This window comes from Plodia interpunctella, chromosome 2, assembly GCF_027563975.2.
Source record: "Plodia interpunctella isolate USDA-ARS_2022_Savannah chromosome 2, ilPloInte3.2, whole genome shotgun sequence".
Classification (NCBI taxonomy): Eukaryota; Metazoa; Arthropoda; class Insecta; order Lepidoptera; family Pyralidae; genus Plodia; species Plodia interpunctella.
Window position 1 is genome coordinate 11,361,340 of NC_071295.1, and position 26,316 is coordinate 11,387,655.

General features: G+C 35.3%; 2 protein-coding genes across 9 annotated transcripts in view; one reads left to right on the forward strand and one right to left on the reverse strand.

Moving 5' to 3' along the window:
- M7BP (Myosin-7a binding protein) overlaps nt 1-26,316 on the reverse strand; it is a 96,603-nt gene that overhangs the window by 47,714 nt on the left and 22,573 nt on the right. For 6 of the 7 annotated variants that reach the window (XR_008405831.2, XR_010370176.1, XM_053763124.2 and 3 more), the window contains exon 2: nt 23,236-23,501. Coding sequence is in view for 4 of the 7 variants with exons in the window: in XM_053763124.2 (XP_053619099.1) it covers nt 23,236-23,339 (104 nt within the window). In the remaining 3 variants the exon portion in view is untranslated. Of the gene's footprint in view, nt 1-11,524; nt 11,652-23,235; nt 23,502-26,316 lie in introns of those variants that run through there. The other variant, XM_053763152.2, reaches the window with a different exon arrangement.
- Nucleotides 1-26,316, forward strand: part of LOC128680244 (proteasome subunit beta type-2-like) — a 78,697-nt gene that overhangs the window by 36,838 nt on the left and 15,543 nt on the right. Inside the window, exons 2-4 of one of the 2 annotated variants that reach the window (XM_053763277.1) lie at nt 3,807-3,936; nt 4,805-4,946; nt 5,859-5,963. In XM_053763277.1, coding sequence (XP_053619252.1) covers nt 3,863-3,936; nt 4,805-4,946; nt 5,859-5,963 — 321 coding nt within the window. In that variant the 5' untranslated portion in view covers nt 3,807-3,862. The remainder of the gene's footprint in view (nt 1-3,806; nt 3,937-4,804; nt 4,947-5,858; nt 5,964-26,316) is intronic. The other variant, XM_053763286.1, reaches the window with a different exon arrangement.

A 26,316-nucleotide genomic window follows, 5' to 3' on the forward strand; every position in this document is an offset into this window, starting at 1 on the left:
GCTCAGACACTCAAGGGCTAAAGAAGAATATAAGTTATTTATTTTCTTATTGCTTATTTTATCATATAACCTATATTAGTTTCATGTGTACATAAATATATGGGTCGTAGCCTGAATTCCTGAAGGTTTTTACCTATAATATACATAGATAACCACATGCGATTCTTATATAAATTGAGATTTATTATCTACATTCAAGCTATTATACTATCATAACTATACGCTTTTTTGTTTCTAGAACGGGTTTAGTAGATTGTGTAGGGGTGTAGTTAACGGTCACATTAATTTATGTGGAAAATCAGGTATGCGAAAGTTTTCGTAAGACGTATTGTATGTTAATTTATATCGATCTGTAAGTGTCCACAAACAATTTCAACAATGAAATAAAATTAATTGGTGAAACGTTACGAAATTCGACCAATTAACCATATTCAGGTGATTTAATATACTTATCTTATTTTTTTACACACCACAAATTTTAATTTCAAGAGCAGTTGTTATTATAATAAAACTTAGTCAATTTCAAAAGCGATTTCAAAAATTTACAAAATTTGTTTCCCATATAAATTCGCTGATCAGACGCTCGGTCGGACCTAGTATGGAAAGTCGAAATTATTCGTTCTTATGGAAATTGCTGTCCTTCTCCATGCAACAATAATATTTTTAAAATGTATGCGTTACATAAGTTTTTTGACTTTTTAAAGCATAGTGATTATTTTTATATATTTTTGTTTTAATGACTATTTCAAGGCCTTGTATTACTAGAAACACCAGTGAAAAAATATACATTGTTATGTAGCATTGTCATTATCACAGTATACATATATAAAAATATACTGTGATAATGACAATGCTTTCAAAGATATGACAAAAATAGAAACGCACATTTTTGTACTCGTCCAAACGCTTCAAGTGACGTTACAAATTGCTAAAATGTTCGCAAAGAATGATTACTCATTATATCTGTTCAACAGCGACATTAAATATTACGTTTCTGGTGATGACTTCTTAATAAAAGTTGTTTTTATGTTAGTTGAGTTTATTTTTATAATACTTATCGTTTTGATAATGGACTTTCCAACCGCAACTTCAAATCTTCGTAGTTATAATGTTCCAGCTGCATTGTTACGGTAAATTAATTATCATAACGATCATAAATATGTCTATTTAGCCTAGATTATACATTTTACAATTCTCTGACCTTGTCAACTACCCTAAGTATATCGCATAACAACTTGTCGAAACAGTTATCCAATGAAACTCATATCAAATTGTGACACATATTTTTGTTTTCTCTATTCTCTCTTACAATTGACCATTGGACAATTAGAAGAAAGCATAAAATGCCGTAAATATACTGGTTTTATGTCACATAGTCTTCATTGATTTAACGCTGCCGGTAAACAGCTATTGGAACTACGTGTTTTCATTCGTAGCACATCATTGGCGACATTGAAACTACACATTATTGTTATTAGGTTGAAATTTGACATTGATTTAATTTTAATATTCCTAATTTTTTTATTTGAATTGGCAAAGCGCAAATCAAAAACATAAATTGCTCTCTGAATCAGCCAATCCATTTTTGATTCGGCTAAAGTTTATTAACGGCGTCACAACTTGGAATGCCACCAGGGGAATGCAAGAATATTAGGGTAAAAAAAAAACGACATAAATTACATAAAATGTATTAAATTACTTAAGTCGTTTGCATACACAATGTCCGCATAAAGTATTAATTTGTTAGCTAATTTCCACAGTCCATCTCTATTCTTAGAAATACTTACAATTAACGCAAATTTGTAAAAAATGGCAAACTTAGGTATGCTAAGTAAAAATTTGGCTTACAAGCATTACCTGCAGTCTATGTATGTAATTGTATAGGTAGAGCTCCAACTTCATTGGGTGTGTATATTATAAAAATAGTATATATAATAGTACCTATATTATGTATAAAAAAGACCGTGTGAAATTGAGGAGAAAAAGTAGAAAAGCGAAACAGGTTTGTACGCCCAACGGCTGAAGAAGAAGCCGGGAAAACTCTCAGATGAAAGAGATAAAAAAGTCTACCTCATAATTTACGAGTATGATATGTATAATAAAGTTGGAATGAAATTTTATTTAATCTTTTTTTATTTGAGTTGCTTTTCAAAATCATTATCTACGATATGTTTTATTGTTTCGTTACTTAATTGTATAAAACATAAGTGTCGATTGTTTAATACATTGTCAATATTTCTATTAATTTTCGTTGGTCTAACAGAAGTATGTTTTAAATTTAATTCCATACGAAAATACGTATTATTACAGTCAGAGAACTTTCACTAACACTATAATTACACTTTTACTTCTTACTTGTTAACTATTTACACAAAAACAGTTACAGAAAATCACTTCACTGTCACATCACTCATCGTCGTCAAACCACATTGAGGTCACACTACTGGAACTCTGCTCCCTTGTCTGTTCCTCTGTGATGATCTTCAGAACGACCACTTCCATCATACAAACAGCAAAAAGTATGATAAAAATCGCGAAATTCGCTCCCTGATGGTGGAATTGGAAGGAGCTTGGTACAGGCCCCGGGGGAGGCCACGCCGGCACCCCAAATGTGGCTATACTGGATGCCATTTTTATTTTTTTTATTTCGATCCTTATGTCGCTGTATTACTGGCCATTAATACACTTGAAAAGAAAGAAAAGACTGGCCATTTTCATTTCATGTTCGGAATTCGAATCACTGGCTTAGGGAGCGTGCAGATTAACCGAGAATTGGGACAATAATGGTTCCAAAGTAAAGACGAGTGTCCACTCACGGGGGCGCTTGTTGTGTGAAGTTGCAGCGGTTGGTTGTTGCAATCTGCGGCTTATGAAATGTAATTGGCTGGAGTTAGATTTCGTTGGGAAATGTTTGTAATGTGAACGCAACGTTATGCGGCCAAGGACGGCTGCGGCCAGTATGCGCCGACCTTTACATTTTATGGTGCAGTCACTATCTGTATTGGGCTTTATGGATTGTATTGGTAAAATCGGTGTTTACAAACAATGCATTGTAGGTTGATTGACTGTTTTGTGTGGTAGCTATTATATGTATATTTCTAGATTTTATTCCACTAAATTGTAGTAGGCGAAGTTAATTAAAAGCAAATGTGTAAGAAATATTTAACTATATGCATAAAATACATATATTGAAACAACTAAAGCAATTTCAACCCTCAAAACCATACCTAGAAAAAAACTACTCGTCGATCGATCGTCTCCTAAACAATATACAGGGAGTTTTAGCAATGTCATTTTTATATAAATAGTGTGAGAATATGATCAATAAAATGTCAACAATAAAATTAGGCTTGATTTTTATTGTGAAAATTGACCATATCAATAGCAAGCAGGTTATCAGTCATTCCCCTTGGTTTATTGCTAATAATACGTCGATAAATATTATCTGTGATAGGAGCGACCACGAGTACATACCGATGTACTAAACCGTCTAAAAAATTGATTCTAGACACCGGTCTAGTCTAGAATAAATTTTGTAGACGTTGCTAACTTTATTGCCAAGGTCTTATAAATCATTTTAGAGTGATGTTCCATTAAACAGGTACTCTCTAAAACCCCTCCTTAACTATATAGTAGGAACCTTTCCTTGACTATATAGTTGTATGTATAATATGTAATGCAAGAATTTCCTAAACACTATAAATATAAAAAAAAAAAGTTTAATAAAAAAAAATATATTTCTCTGTCGGACACTGACAGTTCAACATTGTCAAGCCAAAACAAATCAAAAATGTTTATCTTCGTAGCATACAAAGATGCTCCCGAGCTGTCGTACATTCGTAGACGTTCTTCGGAGACGGACATGTCCCAGGAGAAGACGCTGCTGGTGAACCCTAACTGCCCTATTAGGATCATGCTGGAGTACATCAGGAAGACGTGAGAGCTAAATTTTAGTATCCAATAGTGTAGCTTTTATAGATTTACTATCGACATGCAAAAAATGTGGACTGTGACTTGTGTTTTCCGCCTTAAAAGTCCACTTCATATCTATGTTGGCAACTGATTAGCAACAATAGCATTCTCAAGAAGGGTAGTCGGCAGACGGGCGGTCTTATTTAGACCAGACCAGACCATTGGCAAGCATTCTTTGATAATTTCAAGTCACCACTTCTTGGGTTTGACTATTCTGTCAGGTCAGATATATCATGTCATGTCTGATGTCATAGTCAGACATTGTTCCCTACGTACGGTTTCAGGGGGGCTTACTATCATCTCTTAACGCGATCCACTTTACGACCTAAACTGAACTGCATCGCAAATTCGTACCATTGACTTAATTTTTTGTATGAATGCGATTCATTTCAAGTTCCTAAATTGAACTGAGTTGCATTGGAATCGTTCTGTAAAAGTTGATGGTAGGCCTTCTGATTTATATTCTCCCGGACTAGTGTTGTATTACAGCCATAGAATTTTCGGTGGCCAACAATAACTATAAATATATTAGAACAAAATTAAATCACACAGATTGAGCTAGCCTCAAAGTAATTTCGAGTCTTGTGTTATGGGATGCTAACTCAACGATACTATATTTTATAACAAATACTTATATAGATAAACATCCAAGACCCGGGCCAATCAGAAAAAGATCATTTTACATCATGACCCGACCGGGTATTGAACCTCTCCTCTCACCTGTCAGTTCAGAGGCAAGCACATTACCACTGCGCCACCGAGGTCATCAATCAACTCGTCATGAGTCAGGGCATATATTCTTTATATCTTTCCTGTCTGCAACTCTCCCCAGTTGCAAGTTGGCATCGTTCACATGCTTCGACCTCTGCGACGAGACCGGCGCGCTCATGGGGCTTTTCGGTCTCCCCACGTACGCGTACGCCACAGACCGCTTCGAGCATAAGAAGACTTACTACCTCATTGTATTGAGACAGGTGATCATCATGTTCCTACTTCTCTTAGTCTTCGCCATCACTCCGCTTGTCATCTGGTCTACTTCATATTGGATAATATATTACAATGATCAAGTCTCTCGGCACAGAACGGAACGTGTATGCCTAATACTTACCTTCTTCTTCATAGTCGTATTCCTCATGGCTGAGGGTCGTGGTTATTACGTGGAATGAAACACACACAACTTTCTTGGCTTTATTAATGGAGTGGTTTGCCATTGCCTTCTCCATATACTTACCTAAGTACATAATGTCTAATGATGTGTGTAATGTGAATGTCTGAAGATCTAAATAATTTCTTCGTATTAAGTCAAAAGTTAATAAACGTATTGCAAAGTCTAGAATTTATTACACAGTCAGGATAACGTACTCCACTTTATTTTGATTAGGTACTTTTTTATTTATCGGTGACGCACAAGCTCAGCTCAAGATTTACAGACAAACGTCTGTCTGAGGTCAAGGGTATGATCGCCATTGCATTATAATTTAATGACCTTTCACTTGTCTCACACAAATATCATGTCGATTAACCAGTAACTAGTCGCTTATTTGTAGGGGAAGACAATTTACCGAGCATCAAGCTACTTTAACCACTAAACATACTTATATAACAATATATCGTAAAGCGGAATTTCTTTTGACATTCTTAGTTTGTTTACCTAATAGGGGATGCAAAATACCACGTAATATAACTTTGCAATATAAACACTAGACGGCGCTATGTTTTAAATGTGCTATGGATATTTTATTCCGACTATCCCAATCTCATTTTAATTAATACGGAGAAAAAACTGTTCCCGTAGGACTTTTACGCGGGCGAAGCCGCGGGTACACAGCTAGTTTAGATCCGACTTATTACCGTAGTTCAAATTCATAAATCCCTTATTTCCTCAGGACGCTGCCGACAAGCGTTCCTCAGTGCTACCCCAGCTGAACCACGACAACAAGTTATACCAGGAACTCAAGCTAAGGGTCAAGTGGTTCATCATGAACGGGGAGGTCAGTCCGAGCGTCACCCCCCCTGCTGGGAAGGTAACCCCCCCAGCGCCGCAGCCAGGGAAGGGTACACCGCCTAAAGCTACTTTGAAGAAGAGATAATTTACAGAGAACAGAAAAGTGATTCTGAATTTCTTAGTTGAAGAATGTTGATTGAAAATTTCGTCTTAGCGCGCCTTTTATAAAATAGCAAGCAAATATTTCATGTGAAACATTTCATCGAATATAATCAGGGGCGTGCTGCTTTAATTTACATTATCATTGTGTTATTACGTCGTAATTTATCTAATAAATGAAGTTTAATTTGAAATTTCTCTCTATACTTAGATTCATGGAGTTAAAAGCAAAACATCATTATATAGTTAACAATGTGTTTGTCTGCTTGGTAATATATAAAAAAAGAAAAACTTTCAGGCAATATTGTGTTTCTACATTGAAATTGATAAATAACATACAATCCAAAGCATAGGTCATCAACCTTCCGGCACATTTGAGTGATGTGTTAAATATTAAACCCGCGTTCATGATCGTGATCACTGACCGTCGAGGGAGCGCCTGACTCGGGTGGCTAATTCAGAAAGTTATGCTTCTAGTAAATAGGTTTAAATGTGAATTATTTGATTACTTAGCGTGCACCTATAAGTCATCCTTAGGAGTGTACTATTACAGACACAAATAAAAACTATATTGAAATTCAAAAACCCTCGTCTCCGATTTGGTTGGCATCTTCTCATTAGCTAGAAAAGAGATTTTCCAAACATAGCTAAGAACATTATCGATTAACTTATCTTTCAAATGAAAAATAGATCACAATCGGTTCAGTCGTTTGGCTGCTACGATGCTACAGACAGGCATATAGATACACAGACACAATAAACTTATAACTCCTAGTCTCCAACTGTCGTCGGGGTTCAAAAATACTTAGTCTAGTTCAGTAACTCAATCCGAACTCAACTTATTTACATAAAATTTAATTTCAAGTTTATTTGTTAATCACGTATAAACCAATCGCCGGTTGACTGTAAGAGCTTTGCGACTCCTGGCTCTGTCTACCCCGTAATAATAAAGACGTGATGTCGTGTCTGTATTATCAATGAACGGCCCGGAAACAGGCGATAGCCGAGTGAGTCGGAAGGGGAGATCGTTGTAGGAATAGCAAGTGACTGGTCATCCCACAGGAAGTTATTTCGTCTATTGATTTTATGGCAATCTTCTGTTACTCAAAGTCTATATGCTACTATAGTTATCGGATACCATAGATTTTATAGTTTAATACTAATTAAAAAAATTGTACGAAAATCTGTATTAACGTGTTGATGACGCGTCTTTAACTCATGAAAATTTTCAGTAAATTATGATAATGTGTTTATTTTAATTATTACCGTCAACTGCACATACATTATGTTAGAAATAAAACTTTAAATATTCTATTTCATTTTATAAGAACACAATTTAACAATTTTATATTAACAACTAGAGTGTGCGCCACCTGAAGTCTCAGAAGTGGTCCTTTTGAGACTTCAGATGGCGCGGCCTCGTGACTGCCACGAAACATACAAATACGTAGCACGTTAGCAACGTCCACATGCTGTTTCTATTTCTCTAATCGTGAACGTATCGTGTAAAATAAAGAAAGAACGTGTGGACGCATTGACGTGCCACATGTTTTATGATTCATGGCTCCTAGAAGCGGCGCTACAGTCGGTGACAACAGCAACGTGGCTGAATATTGATAGTTCCACATATCGTCGCGGGACTCATTCACAATGCGGACACTATTTAAAGAAATAATTAACTTCCAATTAAAAAATATTTGTAAATAGAAATATATACTTATAGTTTTTTTTATTGCTGGCCAGTATCAATGCAACAATTTCGTTCCAAATTAGATTAAAACCGTTTATATAAATTGGGCACAGTTGCCATAGCACGTGTTCACCGAAGCGTGTCTAGATGGCAAACCGACTGGAATTGAATACCCTCTCTCCCTCTGCTTGCAACCGAATGGATGACGTCATAATTTTATAGTGTAACAATTAAACAAATGCAAACAGTTTGCGATGCGATTACAGAGTATAAAATGTAGGTTTTGCTTACGGGGTTGATGTTCAAGGTATGTATAGTAGTTATATATTGTAATGTTTCTATTTCAGTCTTTTCTTCAAGTCCTAGTTACGAAAAAATACCTATTTGGAGATCCTGCTATTTTGAATTTTTACCATTTTCATATTTATACCTATTATAAACCTTAATCAGTAACTGCACAAATGTTAAAATTAAAATGTTTTCAACACTAGATCGAATTTTTAAATACTTTTTTATTAAAAACTAGCGGCCGGTCCCGGCTTCGCACTGGTAAAATCATAATAAATTAGATGACCTTTTTCCTTTGGAATCACTATCTATTGATGAAAACCGCATGAAAATTCATGCATCAGTTTTTGAGTGACGCGCCCACTCAAAAACTGATACATGGATTCTCATGCTGTACAGATAGACAAACAGACGCGTCAGTGGACTTTAATCTATAATAGGACATAAGTGCGCTTGACCTCAATCAATAATTATAGTGAATGCAAGATCAGATCAAGGGACACACAAGCTCGAAAAAAATCCTATTCATTTATGAATATTGATAGATAAATATGCACATACGAGTATAACAGATTTTCTTAATATTATTACTGATTAAAAGATATTGGGTTCATTTGGGGAGTCAATACGAGTGAAAACAATTTAACAAAACAATGTGACGCTTATTACGTATTAATTAGAACCATTGTTTGTTGTGCAAACAATGATATTGGCACATTACAATAAATGCTTAATTTCCTAAAACAAAAAGCATTGGGAAATATCCTGACAAGTCTACAATTTGTGTTTTTTTTTAGTCTCTAGAAGCTTTAAACATAATCATTTTTATTTTTGTTCAGTTACAAAGAACATGTGAAAAAATCTTTTCTAGACTAGATATTTTAGATTTATATTTCTGTATAAGTACCTACTTACTTTTTTCAATTGTGCTATTGATGCCTTTTTCTCTGTCTCATTTTAAAGATTCCTCTCTCTCTCTCTCTCTCTCTCTCTCTCTCTCTCTCTATCTCTCTCTCTCTCTCTCTCTCTCTTAAAACAGATATCCCTTTTCGCATGATAGATGCCAGTCATAGAAATATGTTGAAGATGTTTCTATCGGCATTTCTCCTCAACAGTGGCAAAGTGTTAGGTCTCATCGCAACGTCAGAGTTTATTACGAAATGTTAATGTTTATAGTTCGTAGCTTGAGAAATATTTGGCTTAGAATCCTACTAAAATTGAAGTTATGTTATGACAACCTCGGTGGCGCAGTGGTAAGGTTCTTGCCACTGAACCGAGAGGTCCCGGGTTCGATCCCCGGTCGGGTCATGATGGAAAATGGTCTTTTTCTGATTGGCCCGGTTCTTGGATGTTTATTTATATATGTATTTATTATAAAATATAGTATCGTTGAGTTAGTATCCCATAACACAAGTCTCGAACTTACTTTGGGACTAGCTCAATCTGTGTGATTTGTCCCAATATATTTATTTATTTATGCGAAAGTTTGAGAGGATGTATGTGTGTATGTTTGTTACTCTTTCACGCAAAATCTACTGGACACGATTGTTATGAAATTTGGTACACGGGTAGAATACAACCTGGAATAACACATAGGGTACTTTTTACCCCGGAATTCCCGCGAGAGCGAAGCCCCGGGGCGCAGCTAGTATGTTATAAAAATTAAAACAGTAATTACTGGATAACTAATTTCTGGATAAGTGAACGGCACGAGATACGAAATGGTAAGAGAAATTAAAATTAACAAACGATAAATGACAGCTAATTTTATGTAAATGAATTAGAATGTAAATTTTCATTACAATTGTATAATGAAAATTTACACTGCATATAATGACGCCCTTGAAGCACGCATCACTGCTCAGGAATCAGGATGTGGCTCACTGTGTATTGTTTTTTTTTTTAATTGTTGATGTTAAATAAATATTTTTTATAGTTTCGTCGAAATTTTGAAACGCAAACATTTAAATCATAAAATGAGGCGTGCGGCTGAATGAAGAATTTAATTAGAGTTTTAATTTCAAGTTCCATTACATACATATTTCAGTTGTTTCAGAATACATTTTATTTTTTATTTGGAAGCGTAAAAAATATAAGTATTTTCAAAAATACTCTTTTGATACCAGGCATTCTGCAGGCATCTGATCAAGTTCTTGTTCCTGAGATACGCGGCGTCTCAGCCTAGTTACTTCGTTTTTTATTTGGAAGCGTAAAAAATATAAGTATTTTCAAAAATACTCTTTTGATACCAGGCATTCTGCAGGCATCTGATCAAGTTCTTGTTCCTGAGATACGCGGCGTCTCAGCCTAGTTACTTCGTTTTTTATTTGGAAGCGTAAAAAATATAAGTATTTTCAAAAATACTCTTTTGATACCAGGCATTCTGCAGGCATCTGATCAAGTTCTTGTTCCTGAGATACGCGGCGTCTCAGCCTAGTTACTTCGTTTTTTATTTGGAAGCGTAAAAAATATAAGTATTTTCAAAAATACACTTTTGATACCGGGCATTCTGCAGGCATTTGATCAAGTTCTTGTTCCTGAGATACGCGGCGTCACAGCCTAGTTACTTCGTTTTTTATTTGGAAGCGTAAAAAATATAAGTATTTTCAAAAATACTCTTTTGATACCGGGCATTCTGCAGGCATCTGATCAAGTTCTTGTTCCTGAGATACGCGGCGTCACAGTCTAGTTACTTCGTTTTTTATTTGGAAGCGTAAAAAATATATGAGTGTTTTCAAAAATAGGTACAATCTTTTGATACCATTAAAACCTAGAGTAGTGAGGGTCTGATCAAGTTTTTGGTTCCTGAGATACGCGGCGTCACAGCCGAGAATGGAAACTGACAAATAGAGAATGACAAAGAGAGAACAAGAGTTCAAGTCCTACGTGAGTGGACTTGGGCGGTTTCTACATCTGAAATATATAATATAGTATATAATAGACAATATACAATGGTTCAACACCATCGGTTTGGTTATCTGTTTTTGTTATTATTATTAATATATACAACATTTGTCATAGGTAGTCATCCTTAATATTTGTTATAGATAGACAAATATCGGCCTCGGTGGCGCAGTGGTATAGTTCTTGCCACTGAACCGAGAGGTCCCGGGTTCGATCCTCGGTCGGGTCATGATGGAAAATGATCTTTTTCTGATTGGCCCGGGTCTTGGATGTTTATCTATATATGTATTTGTTATAAAATATAGTATCGTTGCGTTAGTGTCCCATAACATAAGTCTCGAACTTACTTTGAGGCTAGCTCAATCTGTGTGATTTGTCCTAAAGTATTTATTTATTTATAAAACCTACCTTCTTAAATATTTATATTCGCGTCATCACTAGCACAATATCGAAATTATAATACTACCCATTCTGTTTCATTTCTAAAAGTTAAAAAAAAGTACGATTTATGTTTATTTGAGGTAGGTACATGCATATTTAGTTATTATTTAAATAAATAATATTACCTTCCACTTTATCCGCCCAAGAACACAAAATCCCACTTCACTAGCACTTTATCACTGGCCACAAACACTTCACTATTTTTTTTTAATTTTCAGCACAGCACTATATGAATATCGCGACTGTCTGTCCGCGCGTACCGACTGACTGGCCGCCGCCGCGCGCGACACGCTCCATGCATTCCGAATTCAAAATCCTCCCCTTGAATTAGGGTTCCGTTTTAGTGTATATTTGGAACCATTTTTCAATAAATTTTGTGTTATATTTATAGCACAAAATTTGTTGTGTGTTATAAAGAAATAACAATTTGATTGATCAATTTTATTTATAAGTATGTTTTTTGTTCTCATTAAAGTATAATTACAATGCTTTTTGACTCCAACATTTGTGACGTCACACTGCAAGTAAGCAATCCACTCTCATGTGAGCCCCATATTTTTTATTTTTAACTCATGGATACAACAACTCTATTAAAAATGTATTCATTTTTTTATTTCCTTTTTTTTATAAAATCTAGAAACAGACAGTGATAACGTGCCGAGCCGATGATCAATTAGATAATGTCTCAACTCAGAACTTGTTCCGCTGAATTGCATCGTGTTTTGTTTAGTTTTTATTTTCGCCACTTGCAAGTAATAGATCTCTGTTCCCATTGCCGGATGCTGTAATGAATGATTCTCTTTTGTCTGCGGTTATTGAACTTTTTTGTATATTATTGTCATAGAAAAAAAAAAGTACGAGTCGCCATAAAATCCGGCTTTTGCACTTTACCTTTAATTTTTAATAGAACTTTGAATACACTTTTTGAATTTCTAATAATTAAATATAGTTATAAAAGAAATTACTTTCTCATACTTTTTTTTGTACGGAACCACGAGCCGTTCCCACCTATCTATCCTTTGTCCATGTTTTAATACATCGTCAGAGGATCACTAACCGTGAACATGCCCAATAACACAAATAGTACCGATAACCGACCTGGCTCAGGACAGCTGGTTGTGTTGTAGAGCGCGCTTAATATTTTGAAGCTTATATAAGTTGTATACTAAGCTTCAAATCTTTAGCGCACTCTACAACACAACCAGTATTAGTTATACTATGGAGAAGGCAATAGCAAACCACTCCATTCATAATACCAAGAAAGTTGTTATGTGTATTTCATTCCACGTAATGACCACGACCCTCAGCCACGAGGAATACGACTATGAAGAAGAATAATTTGTATTTTTCTTTTAAGTGGTATAAATGTGCGAAATTAATGTAATGGGATACTTTTAATTCTAACTTAATATGTTTTTTTGTACAAATGATTAATACCAATCTATCTATTGTTGGCAACATCGCACACGCCGGCGATGGAGGGGCACCGAGCGCGGCACAGGCGACGGCGAGCGACACTTTTGTTCGAGCTGCGTGACGCGCCGGTCGATGCGAATGCGCTTGCCTTTCTCATTTACGATTGTTGATTCTATTAATTATATTCTATTATTGTTGATTTCTTTAAAATAAAATCAGTGGTATAATATCCCCAATTTATTTAGTTACTAGATTAAATATACTTTTCTTGAATATTAGTTACTGGATTAAATATACTTTTCTTGAATACCGTTAATAATACCAGCCAATCTAGATTAGGATCAGAGATAGATTTACGTCCAATAAATAATAAATAAAATAAATAAATATATTAGGACAAATCACACAGATTGAGCTAGCCCCAAAGTAAGTTCGAGACTTGTGTTATGGGATACTAACTCAATGATACTATATTTTATAATACACAGACAATCAGAAAAAGATCATTTTCTATCATGACCCGACCGGGGATCGAACCCGGGACCTCTCGGTTCAGTGGCAAGAATTTTACCACTGCGCCACCGAGGTCGTCAATATATTTTCTTAATTTATTAATAAACAGTTTTCGATTTTTTGAGAAGAAATTAGCAAAATATCAGCCGTAAATCCATCTGTATGATATGTGTACAGTCAATAGCTCATCATTCATTGCAATGTCGCTGCTATTATCGCGACAATAAAGAGCAAGGTAATTTGATATGCGGTCGACGTATAATTTAGAACGTCGAAGTCGACACTTTTATAAACTTAAAAATTTTCAGTTTAAAGCGTTTAATTGAAATATTCTCATATCATTTTTCTCTATAATTTATTAATGTTATGCAGATGTTTTCCTTATGCGCGTTCTATCAAAAACACCTACACAAAGCTACGCTAACTGTAACCGTTCGCCGTAACTATCGTAACGGAACACGTGACAGTTTTTTTTTTTCAGTTAAAATGAAACACTTTAATCTAAGCAAGTCTAGACTTTTTATGTAAAATTAATTCATTTTTTTTTCTTGTTATTTGCCGGGATATTTATAAGTATTTATATATCTAATATTTCTATTTTAATTGACTTTTAGTATGCAACGTGTGAGATTTTTTATTGTTTATAAATAAATAGCTTCCCTCCCTAATAGTTTCGACATTGGGGCTTTCAAGAAAAGAGTATTGCTTTCTCAAAAAGTCGGCAACGCACCGGTGACGCGTATCGGGTAGCCGGTGTCCACGGGCTGCGGTGTTTGCTTACCATCAGGCGATCCGCATGCTCGTTTTCCCACTATACATGAACATCATGAACATATGCACCACACCCAGCCAGCTCGAAGCTGAAACGGACGAACCGAATACAGGCCGTTGGCCGTACCTATGCGACGCTGCTTCCATCCATCAAAGTCACGTTTGCTGGAATATACGTCCTTCGTCTACATGCTTCACCTTGCCAACAAAACAGCGTCGAGCTCGCTTACTTTTGCTGTCAATACGAGGTATCCGAGGACGTTCCCAGCGACCGCTACCTTGCTGGGTGGAAGCGGTGGCGTCGCACAAGCCCAGACCCACGACCCCACACCAGGGGGCACGGTTTTATAAGGAGTGACACGCTCTGGGATGGGAGAGGACGGTCGACTAGCCGCAACCGGTCGACCACAATCAACCGACTATGCAGCCTGTAGCCAATATTGGAATTTAGGAGGACGGGTTATTCGATGGAGGAGAGCGTTGGTGTGTTTCGTTTTCCTCGCTGACTTCGTTGTGTGTGTTGGTGACGGTTTCGTCGTTTTCTATTTCGCTGTCCGTTTCGTCCATTTTGTATATTTCTCTAGCCGCTGAAATGTGTTCTTTTTTGTCTGTTGCGAGCTCTATCCACTCTGAAGGGCTTTTCTTATAGTATTCCATGTCCTGTTGTAGGGAATTTTTCCAGGTATAAATAGGTCGACCTATTTTACGATTTTTTGCTTCATGTTTGTATGCAGCGTGTAGTAGATGTGGGTCTCTGCGTCGTAGTATGTGTCCATAGTAACACATTCGAAGGCATTTGATTCTTTTTGTAATAGTTTTTCCATCCAGAATGTCGTGTATCTTGCTGTATATATGTGCGGGGCCTGCATTGTCTAGCATGTCGCGTAAAATCATTCTTTCGTATCTTCTAAGTTTTGAGCGATTCGCTTTTGTTAGTGCTGCGCATTTGAGGCCGTAGGTCATAGTTGGTTCTATCACCATTTTGTAAAGAAGTTTTATTGTTTTCCCTTACATGCGGGAACTCTTAAATAAATTTTTGTAGAGTCTTCGAATTTTTGATCGCTTGTTTGCAGCGGGCATTTACTGTACCATTCCAGTTCAGTACAGGTGAGATGTAGGTCCCTAGATACCTAATTTCTTTAACGGGAGATAAAGTAGTTTCTCCCAGTACAAAAAAGTTCCTGTTATTTATGTTTAGTGGGTCGCGAACTAGTAATTTCGTTTTTGTATCGTTTACTGTAAGACCTACTGACTTTAATAGACTTGTGGCCTTTACAAAAATTTCGTTTAATTGTTGAATATCGTTTGATATTATGATTACGTCGTCCGCGAAGGCTAGAATAATTGGTAGTTGAATTTTGTCATCTTGATTAATTTTTATATAAGGTAGTTCTTCCGCTAGTGTTTTGAAGACGTCGTCCATAACTATTGTTCAGAGTCTTGGTGATATGGGACAGCCTTGTTTGACACCCTTACCTTTTTTTATCCATTTGGTTTGTTGTCCGAACCATTTAATGCATGTAGATTCATTCAAAGTGGCTTTTATGATTCGATTTGTCATGGATTTATTTGTTCTAGACGCGATTATATCTCTGAGGCTGAGTGATCCACGGTGTCAAATGCTGCTTCTATGTCGATCAAAAGAACAAAAGTTTTTTCACCCGCTTTCCATTCTTCATCCAATATTCGACGTAAGGTGAACATGTGGTCATCCGTGGAGCGATTACTTAGAAAGGCGGCTTGGTAGTTGTCTATTGTTTCAATTGTTTCGTCCAGTCGTTTTAGTAAAAAGTTTGCATAAATTCTGTATCCCTTACTACATATTGATATACGTCTGTAGTCATTTACCTGTTTCGGGTTAGTTTTTTTAGGGAGTGGCACTTGAATCGACTGAGTCCATGAGGATGGCAGTATGATTTTTTTTTTTTTTCATGCAGTTCGAATGTGGTTTAGAATTTCTAAATTTAGCTCTTCTGGGTTGGCTTTGTATCATTCTGTTACGACTTGGTCTATTCCCGGGGCTATTTTATTGCGCATTTTTTTTTATTATTCCTTCGATTTCTTATAGTGTAGGTTCCGCGCCTAGTTCTTTTTTTTGCGTTTTCGCCTGTCAATTCTTCTATGATTTGTCCTTCTGTTTTTGCCAGTACTTGTTCCCATTTAGAAATAGGAATAAAAGTCTGCTTTAGTCGGCGTCTTTCTGTTTGCTTATGATTTCTATAGAATTCGCATGTGAATTTCATTCTTACTGAGGGGTGTCTAGTTGATAGGTCACTGAAGAATGCACGATATTTTTCTTGTTCCTCGGCGACCTCTATTGCTTGTAGGTGATATCTGCACTTTTTCAGGATTTTTTGGTGGATTGGGTCAGAGGGCCGCTAGTTTTTCAAGCATTTTGCTTTTTGTAGTTTTGTTAGAGCTAACCTGTATATCTCTGGAATATTTCCGATAAAATTTCAGGATGTTCGTGGCTGCTGTTTTCATAGTTCCTGTTATTTCTTCCCAGGAAAGATTGGCTTTGATTTTGTTCTGCTGTCTTTTATTTAAAAGTTCAATTACTTCCGTTTGGTATCTTTCTTTTGTGCCTTTACTTTGAAGTAGTTCATAATCTAGCGATTTATATTTAAATGTGTTTAGCTCCTTGTTTTTGGGTGTTGTTGTTTGAGTATTAAATTGGTGGGTCTTGTTGGTATTTCTATTTAAAGGTCTTAGATTGCCCCAGATGATTTTAAGGTCCGAAAATGGCGTATTAATATTCGTAGTAAGTATTCGCCTTTTATATAGTTAAATGATGGTGGAGTTTTAGCTTGGGTCATAATGTGGTCGATTTGTGAAATATTGCGGCCGGATCTGTATGTCGTTTTACAACTATTGCGGCCGAAAGATGTGTCCAGTCGGAGGTTTCCCATTCTTATTAGATCTGTCATGATTTCACCGTTGTTGTTTGTAGTTTTGTGATGCAGGTTTTTACCTATTTGTTTTGGATTATGCCGTGTCTTTGGGTTTTGGTAGCCGACGTGTGCATTGAAGTCGCCCAGTATTATAATGTATGAATTTAGCTAAATCATTTGTTGCCGCTGACGTTGAGTTTGAGACACGTATATTAACTATAAATAGTGTAGTTTGGTTATCTAGGTAGATTAGCGCTGCCATGTTGTTTGATACTCAATACTCAATACTCAATACTTTATTGCGAACCATAAAGTACATAAGATCACAACAATACATTTTAGAACATTTATGGACCCTGTCGGGCACAGCAAATGGTTAGAAAAGAGGAGGTCGCACTCAAATAATAATATTAAATTAAATAATTATTTCAGTATTTATCTTATATTTCATTTGATATTATAATTAAATAAGTAAATAAATAATTTTATATATCGAACCTACATATTTGTTTATAATTTTTCATTTAAAAATTCATTGACGCTATAATATGCTTTATTTATAAGGTATTGTTTTAATTTGCTCAAAAATAATTTATCCTTTTTTTCCTCTGTCAGTTGTTTAGGCAATTTATTATAAATTTTTATAGACATTATTAACGTACTTGTTGAATTTAATCGAAGACGGTTTATTAGCATTACTAATTTATTTTTATGTCGTTGTGGGTATCTCCTTTCTAGGTCACCTAGTTTTGTAAAATATTCCGGATAATTCCTAACAAATTTAGCTATTTCAAATATATACACACTAGGTACTGTTAGCACATTATATTTTTGGAAATATGATTTACAGCTTTCATATTGTGGGATATTTGCAAGTATTCTTATTAATTTCTTTTGCATGGTGAGTAGGGTGTGCGCGTCTGGACTGTTTCCCCAAAGAATAATACCGTAATTAAGCCAGGCATAGGCATAAGCATAGTACATCGTTAAAGATGCATCGATATTAGTTGTTTTCTTTACTTCACGAAGGGCGTACGCAAAACTGGATAATTTGGAATGAATTTTTTTTATATGTGTTTTCCATGTTACGTGATTGTCTATATCTAAACCGAGCAAAGTGAAATTATTTACGCATTCAATTTTAGTTCCATTAAATTCAAAGTTTATATTTAGTGGCTTTTTTTGGTGAGGGTGGAAGCACATAATTTTTGTTTTTTTGAAGTTAATATCCAAGTTATGTTCGTTCAGCCATTTTGAAGTATTGGTAAGTATGGAATGTAATTTATTGTGAATATTAGTCCCATTTTTACATGACGTGAGCAAAGAGATATCGTCTGCAAAAAGGACGCACGGTTCTTTTATAACTTTTGGTAGGTCGTTTATGTAAATGAGAAACAAAAGACATCCGACTACACTTCCCTGAGGGATAGATGCATTCACAGTTTTACTTTCTGAACGAATTGTTTGTATTTCCTTCGTGTTATAGTCATAGTACTCGATTTCTACGTACTGCTGTCTGTCTTGTAGGTAGGATGCAAACCAGTTTAGTGCAGTACCGCGAATTCCTATTCCGTATAATTTATTCAATAGTATGTTATGCTGGACTTTATCATATGCCTTAGTCATGTCCAATAGTATTCCAATGCCGTATTGTTTATTTTCTAAAATCTTTATTATTTCCCGCATATACTTGTATACAGCCAAAGTGGTCGACCGATTTTTGCGAAAACCATTTTGGCACTCATCAAATAATTTGTATTTCTCACAAAATTTATAAACACGGTCGCAGATAATTTTTTCGAATATTTTCGAAGCGGTTGGAAGAAGGGCTATCGGACGATAGTTATTTAGGTCGTTTTTTTTGTCCTTTTTATGAATTGGCCTAATGATTGTTTGTTTTAGAAGGCTAGGAAAGATACCTTCGCTATAAGATTGGTTTATAAGTAATGTTAGTGGTTGAGTTAATTCTTCATAGCATTCTTTAAACAAACAAGGTGGTATTTCATCAATTCCGAAACTTTTTTTGTTTTTTAAGTTCTTTATGGCCTTTTGTACCTCTTGCTTGTGTTTGATTTTGTCCATTTTATTGTGAGACCGCAATTTTTTCTGATTAGGATGGCTAATCCCTTTTTTCGGTTTTCACATAGAGACCAGAGGTAGTGTTTAGATTTGTAAGAACCTGTTTTTAAGTGGGTTTCCTGTAGGCATGCAATGTGAATCAATTTATCTTCTAGTATCGAGTCAATGTCTGCTTTTTTGTTTAAGGTCGCTGCGCCTCTTACGTTCCATGTAGCGATATTGATGTTGTCTATTTGTTTTATAGTTGTGTAATGAGGCTTCGGTCTTATTAGTCTGTAGCCGGTTTCGTCAGTTATTTCTTCCGGGGTGCATTCGTCTGAGCTTTCTGTCTTTTGTGTGGGGTTTAGTGAAGAAGCGCCCAAATGATTCTTGAAGCAGTCGTAATGATTTCCATTAAATATTAGGCCTATGCAACCTGCTGCGTCATTATTTTTCGGGCTGAATTGTATTGTTTCTTTTAGCGGATAGCCTTGGAAGATTTTGACGTTGATGCTGTAGTATTCAGCTGCTGCTATCAATATATCAGTCCCACCCCAGGTACCTTCTTTATATTGAGCTTGTAGGTATTTGTTGATTTGAGTCTGTAGATCTGTTAGTGTGTCATTTAGGTTACTCCTAATAGCTTGGTGTATGTTATCGTTGTGTTGATTATCCTCAACGTACTTAGCTAAGTCGCGTCGGATTGCTAGATGGTCGAATGTAATACCAAACAGATCGTTGATTTGGTATGCGATTGCTCTATATAGACAGTTACATCACCTGGGATTTTTGTTATGGTGTCTGCGTATATCTCCATATTTCTATGCTGTAAAAAGAGCTTAATTTCTAAAGCAGCTGTGGAGAAAAATGTATTAGTTTTAGTTGAATATGTTATGAAGTTTGGTTTGTGGTACCTAATGCCAATATTAAATTATAACGTCGAATGTAAATCTCTGGGTTGTGCCAACTTGGTGAGTTTGTTAGGTAGGTAATAAAGGTTTATTATGCTCGGGGTTCCTTTGTCTATAGAGTCGTTTGCGTAATAGGGTATATTTTTTGCTAGCTTTCTATTTTGTAATAAATTGTAACCTTCATGCCTTTTTTTGTTGTAGGGATCAATTGCTTTGTTTTAATTTATGGTTTGCGTCAAGTCAGACGATGTTATTCATTTATGGCTTGCAGCTGTGGATTTGTTTTTGTTCTACGTGTTAGCTATTGTGTTTGTTGTGTTTCCTGGTTTCAATGGCGTCTTTCTAATTTCTTATCTTTTATTTTTATATTGGGCCTTTTTTTTTTTTATTGTTGCAAGGGCGAGTTGCGCCCAAGGAATGTTGTTTGGAATTATCGGTATGTTCTACTGTTGGGTTATAGAATAAGTATGTAATATTAGGTTATTTAAGACAAATGTTGGCGGAATATCTGAGGTGCCATATGAGTTATAAGCGTGACGAGACTCTTTTATCTTCGTTTTATATTCGTTATCGAAGTATATTATGTGTTGTGATTTAAATATTTTTAATTGTCTTAAATTTTATCTGGGATGCCTTTATTTGCTACCGGAATTCTTTCATTTTGTTTATCTTATAGCTTTGAGGTTTTCTTTGAAAAAACAGGTTATATTTTATTTTACTTAGTCTAGGAAACATGTCAAACAGTACAATACATAATATATATATATACATATATACATATATACATATATATATATATATATACATAAATAAAGACTAATGTGTATTTTTTATTTGATTTTGGCACTGCCTTGTAGTATTCAAGCAGTGGGACAAGATTATTTCTTTGAAATATAGTTGCTTTTTGTTGGCTTGTTGGTATTACATGTAACTCTAAAACTCAGACAAATTCACCACGCTCTAAATACGCCAATAGCACTTTTTTGTATTCAATATTTATGTATTTAAGTGAACCCGAACGCGTGTTGTCTATTTATTTCTTTTATATAATATTTGAACTATTAAATTACAACACTAGAACAGGTTCATGTTTTATTTTACTTAATCTGGCAAACAAATAAAGCAGTACATCTATACATAAGTAAAGACGAATGTGTATTTTGGATTTGATTTTGGCACTGCCTTGCAGGATTCAAGTGGTGGGACAAGATTATTTCTTTGAAGTATAGTTGCTTTTTTGTTGGCTACTTGGAGAACTTGTTACGCTAAGGGTTTGTTTACGTTATGGGTTAAGTATATAGCTCTAGGTAAAGATATATTTATGAAGGGGGATATTTTATAACATGGAACGCTCTCACCCGTGTTTTTCAGCTTGTGTAGTGTTGGCAGGCTGCAGGTTCACTTACGAAGTCTTCAGCATTGGAGCTGTTTTGTTTAGATACTTATAAATGATATGTTTAGGTAACACTAAAATCTCAAACTAATTCACTACGCTCTAAAATCGCCAAATGCACTTTTGTGTTAAATATTTATTAATTTAAGTGAACCCGAACGCGCTTGGACTAATAATAGATTTGTTAAATATTTGGTTAAATTGGAAGTGAGTATAGGTACGGTCACAAACACTTTCAACATCTGCAAACACTTTCAACATCTGGTTGCGCGGTCTATTGTCTGCGTTCGGAGCTAAAGGGACGTGCTTTCGCGACGGCTACTCGGTCGAGACTCCTGCTCGTTTTCCCACTATACTATAAAAATAAAGCATTTTGCCCATTGCCCCTTTGTATTACTTCGCAAATATTTCGTTAATTAGTAATTTATTTTTTAAGTTATTCTTAAGAAGAATAATGTATTCCAAGCCTATTAAAATAAAGACAGATCTTTATTTTATGGATCATAACTATAGGTAAGCCATGTTCTTCTTCTCTTGTCATGTTAAAGCTCCATCCTTCGCCAAACCGATGATTTTGACAACATATTTATAAAAGTATGAGTATAATGAAAATATATGATTTAATGACAAAAAATAAAGTTATATCTAACATATTGTAAAACAATGAAAGAAGCTTTCAGAAACCGGTAACTGCCTCACTTCGCTGTGGCATAATTATTGCTAAATATATTTAAATTTTGTTGCAAAACTTATGGCAAAATGGCGTCACAGCATATGATCGCTGGTCAGTTGATGATTTCTATTAAATTCAGCATATGCCGCGTTCCGCTCCGCGAGACGACGCTAATGACGCTCTTTGTCGAAATAACGCGGATGTGACGAAATTATGGACACAATGTTCGGTGATACCCGTGGACTATAATTGTACCTACACACAAAAATTCTTCTGAACGCGTGAGTGGTTAGAACCATGCCACATTGCTCCGTCGTTCTCGATCGACTCAGAACAACGTAGAAATTGTATGAAGTAATGACGTATCTCAATGCACGTCAGTGACAAAAGCTATAGAAAAGATAAGGAAGCACGACGGAACTGCAACGTGCTACATTGTCGCAATGGAGCGCGACTGAGCAATGAGGCATGGCCCTCAGGTGGAAATCTAAAGTTTCTGATTATTTTTTATGGAAAGATAAGAACATGCGTGATAATAATGATGTGATGAAAATAAGAATTACCCACAATTACCTTTTTAAAAATTAATATATTTCCAAAAATCCACACTTCAAACCACGGTCGTGGATATTGTATGTCCCTTACATATTTTACTCAAACTTAAAGAACTCGATACGATACGATTTTACTCGATATTCTTAAAGAAAGATAATGTTGCATACCTAAATGAACTTTAAAAATAAATTAAAAATACATGAATTAAGAGAACTAGAGCCATCTCTTACATCAACAAAGAAATAAAGCTTTAGTAAGAAATTAACAAAAAGACTTCGGTTGAAGACTTCGTGTTCAGTTTTAATGTTCGTTGTCGTCACAAGATGGCTTTAGTGTCTATAAAGTAATCATTTTGACAAAGAAGTTTTCAATTGATTAGAAAAAAGTATTATGTCGTCTCGCAATGTTGTCGTCGAACAGTTTGCCAAAATTTTACGGATTCAGTATACATTGCTGCAGACATTTTTATTGCGGTAGATAACGGCCCACATACTAACTAAGCAATGTTCACGCATTCGCGTCGGCGTGTGTCTGAGTTCGGCGATAGCCTGGTGTAAGTACATGTTGTTTCATTATAAAATTATCTTTAGTTTCAAAACAGAGACACATTCACATTAATACAATGATGAGTGAAAATATAGAAGAAAAAACTTACTTAGTCCAGGCAAGTCCATTAGCGACGAGGTAGCACACTCCAGACACTATCCCGGCCAGCAGTCCCAAACTAACTCCAGCAGACAGGGACAGAGTATCAGGCATGTTGTCTCTTTCTAGCACACAACTGTCACTTCAGCTCTTTAACACTTTTCACTTTATAATTTCATAATCTCTATTAGCAATTTTTAGCACAGCAGAAAAATCAGGCATATATTGTGTAACTAGTATCACTGATTTCAGTATTCATTGTCTTTGTTTAATTATCTGTGGAATTTGTTTGATTCAGGTTTATGCTTTGCTATACAAGAAAATAAAAAATAAAACCCAATTATCAAATTTGTTTACGATTGCTGATAAATTATGGTGGTATTTTAGATCGTGAGAAGTGATATCTCAATGTCTAGATCTACTTCACGAGATGCAATGGAAACTGAGTAGAAAATTATAGATTTTATGTATTAAATTAGGCACTTCACGCTTGCTGGCACTCTAATACTTGTATTTTAACTCTTAGTTTAACGAGTCGATTGACCTAACCAATAAACTACGCACCTACGCGATAATAAATATGAAAATCGATTACCTATGTAACAGTGAAATAATAATGAAAACACGATATTGTACTTTTCTACCCTGCCGCAAAGCATGAACCTTGCCTATAAGTATTACCTAGATTTATAGTTTAAAAAGGCACCGAAAAATTTACAAAAATTTACTTTTTGGTATTTTGGTATACTATTTGCAAAGTCGCTAATACCACACATTATAGACAATGCAACCAGTATTAATTACTCATCTTCGTGTTCGCTTTCGGGGCTATGACGCCGCGAAGCCCAGAGTCAGCGTCAAAATAAACATTAACATTTTGAAGATTTGGCTATGATTTTACAACCGGCCGCCTGCCTGACATTAACTCTCTTTTTGAATGCTATTTTTGCCTATCAGTTGCTAAGGCTTTGTGTACCTTAACCACGGGAAGATATGGAGTAGTCCTATTCTAAGGCGGAAACACACGCCACAAAAATGTTTAATAATATTTTATTTACATGTAACAATATTTTGTTTATGTACAAACAGCGAAAGAGATTATACCTCTAACCTCAAAAGTACATTTATTTCTTGTTATAATGTGTATCCTTATACAGTATTTATTAGACGAAAAAACATGTAGGTAGGTAAGACTAATCATTACCTACTTCCTACATAGATAAAACATACTAATTTTATTACTGAAATTCCTACAGGGTTACACTCTCCGTGCGCAGCTAGTCCCATATAACTTTCCATTTAACTTTATATACACACCGTTACACATAGATACCACGCCGTACAGATAAAAGGTCAGTTCCCAGTGACCTTGCACACAATGTACAACGGGTTCTAAAGTCTACCAGGCCGTGGAGTATGGGAGTCTCAGACAATAGGTCTAGATTATCTGAATAAATTGTGACGAAGTTTTACAGTATTTTTTCCAAGGGTTTCAACCGCCATTAAATTAAATAACTGCTCAATATGTTTTTCAACTGATCATAATAACATTTCGAATATTTAAATGACAGCTCAAAAAATTAGTTTCCTTTCAAAATTAATTCTTACTCACGTGAAAAACCGTTGAGTATTAAAGATCTAAGCATATATAGGGACAGATAGACAGCTGAAAGCGAGATTGTTTTATACGAACGATCAATGATAATGATTTGCGAAAGGATTCTTTTTAGCCTGTTGATGTGTCCCACTGCTGGGCAAAGGCCTCCCTTTCCTTTTTCCACAAATCTCTGTCAAGGGCAGCCTGTTGTCATTCCCGCAGGAAAATATAGAAATGATTCTTATGCAATATAATACGACCTCGGTGGCGCAGTGGTAAAGTTCTTGCCACTGAACCGAGAGGTGCCGGGTTCGATCCCCGGTCGGGTCTTGATGGAAAATGATCTTTTTCTGATTGGCCCGGGTCTTGGATGTTTATCTATAATATGTATTTGTTATAAAACATAGTATCGATATGAATTAGTGTCTCATAATACAAGTCTCGAGCTTACTCCGGGGCTATCTCAATCTGTGTGATTTGTCCCAATATATTTATTTATTTATTTTATTTTTTAATACCTACCTAATAAGGCACCTAAATTACTTGCAGTGCTTGCAAGTAATTACCTAGTAAGCAATAACTACTTATGTTCTAACCTATCATAGTTAAATTAACCATATTTTTTAACTAGATAAACCTTTACATACATATCATATGTTTTTACTCTAATTGGAGCCTCAAGAGACCAATTTTTAAATCAGTCAGATCACAAATAATTGAAAGTAGATCGTCAATAAATTATGTAATATCATAAGTGCTAGTTGCATTATGTAAAGGGAAGTATATGAGTGCTTGTTATGTGATTAGGTGCGAAAGGTTCTATCGACATGACGGACCGACACACTTTCAAAAATCGCACGTTCGACCTTAGGGTGTTGTTGATATCTTCTTCTAATCTCGTGTGATGATTTTGCCAACGTTAAGGTTGATAATAGCACAGTATAGTAAACAGGAATTAGGGTGAGTTGCACCAGTCACTACATAGACTTTAACCACCGCGACATTGACGTATAGATGAATGGAGTATTTTGCGTTTTTTCTGCATAGGTTAAAGTTACCGTCAAAGTTAACTGGTGACACAAACTCTTAAATTGGCTTACGCAAAGTATTTTTCCCGAATATTCCCGTAAATTACGGCGCTTAAAGAACTATGGTCTGCTTCGGAATTTTTGGAACAAATTAGGAATATAATGGGCTATCCTCTTTTAAATCATTATTGAGGACGTTTGTATAAGCTAAATTATAATTAGGTACTTTTTCATTAGGTACTTACGTTTATTAGTTCAAATGACATTGTGTCTTTTTCCAATGCTAAGAATAACCTTAGTCATATCACGATCCTATGCACGACTAGTAAAATATAATAAATAGGATATAATTTAATATCATACACAAAAACTAACGATATTGTGTACCGTTGTATTTAGCTAAATAAATAAATAAATAAAATTACAAAACGAAACATGCCGTAACTATCAGGTGTGATAAAATAAA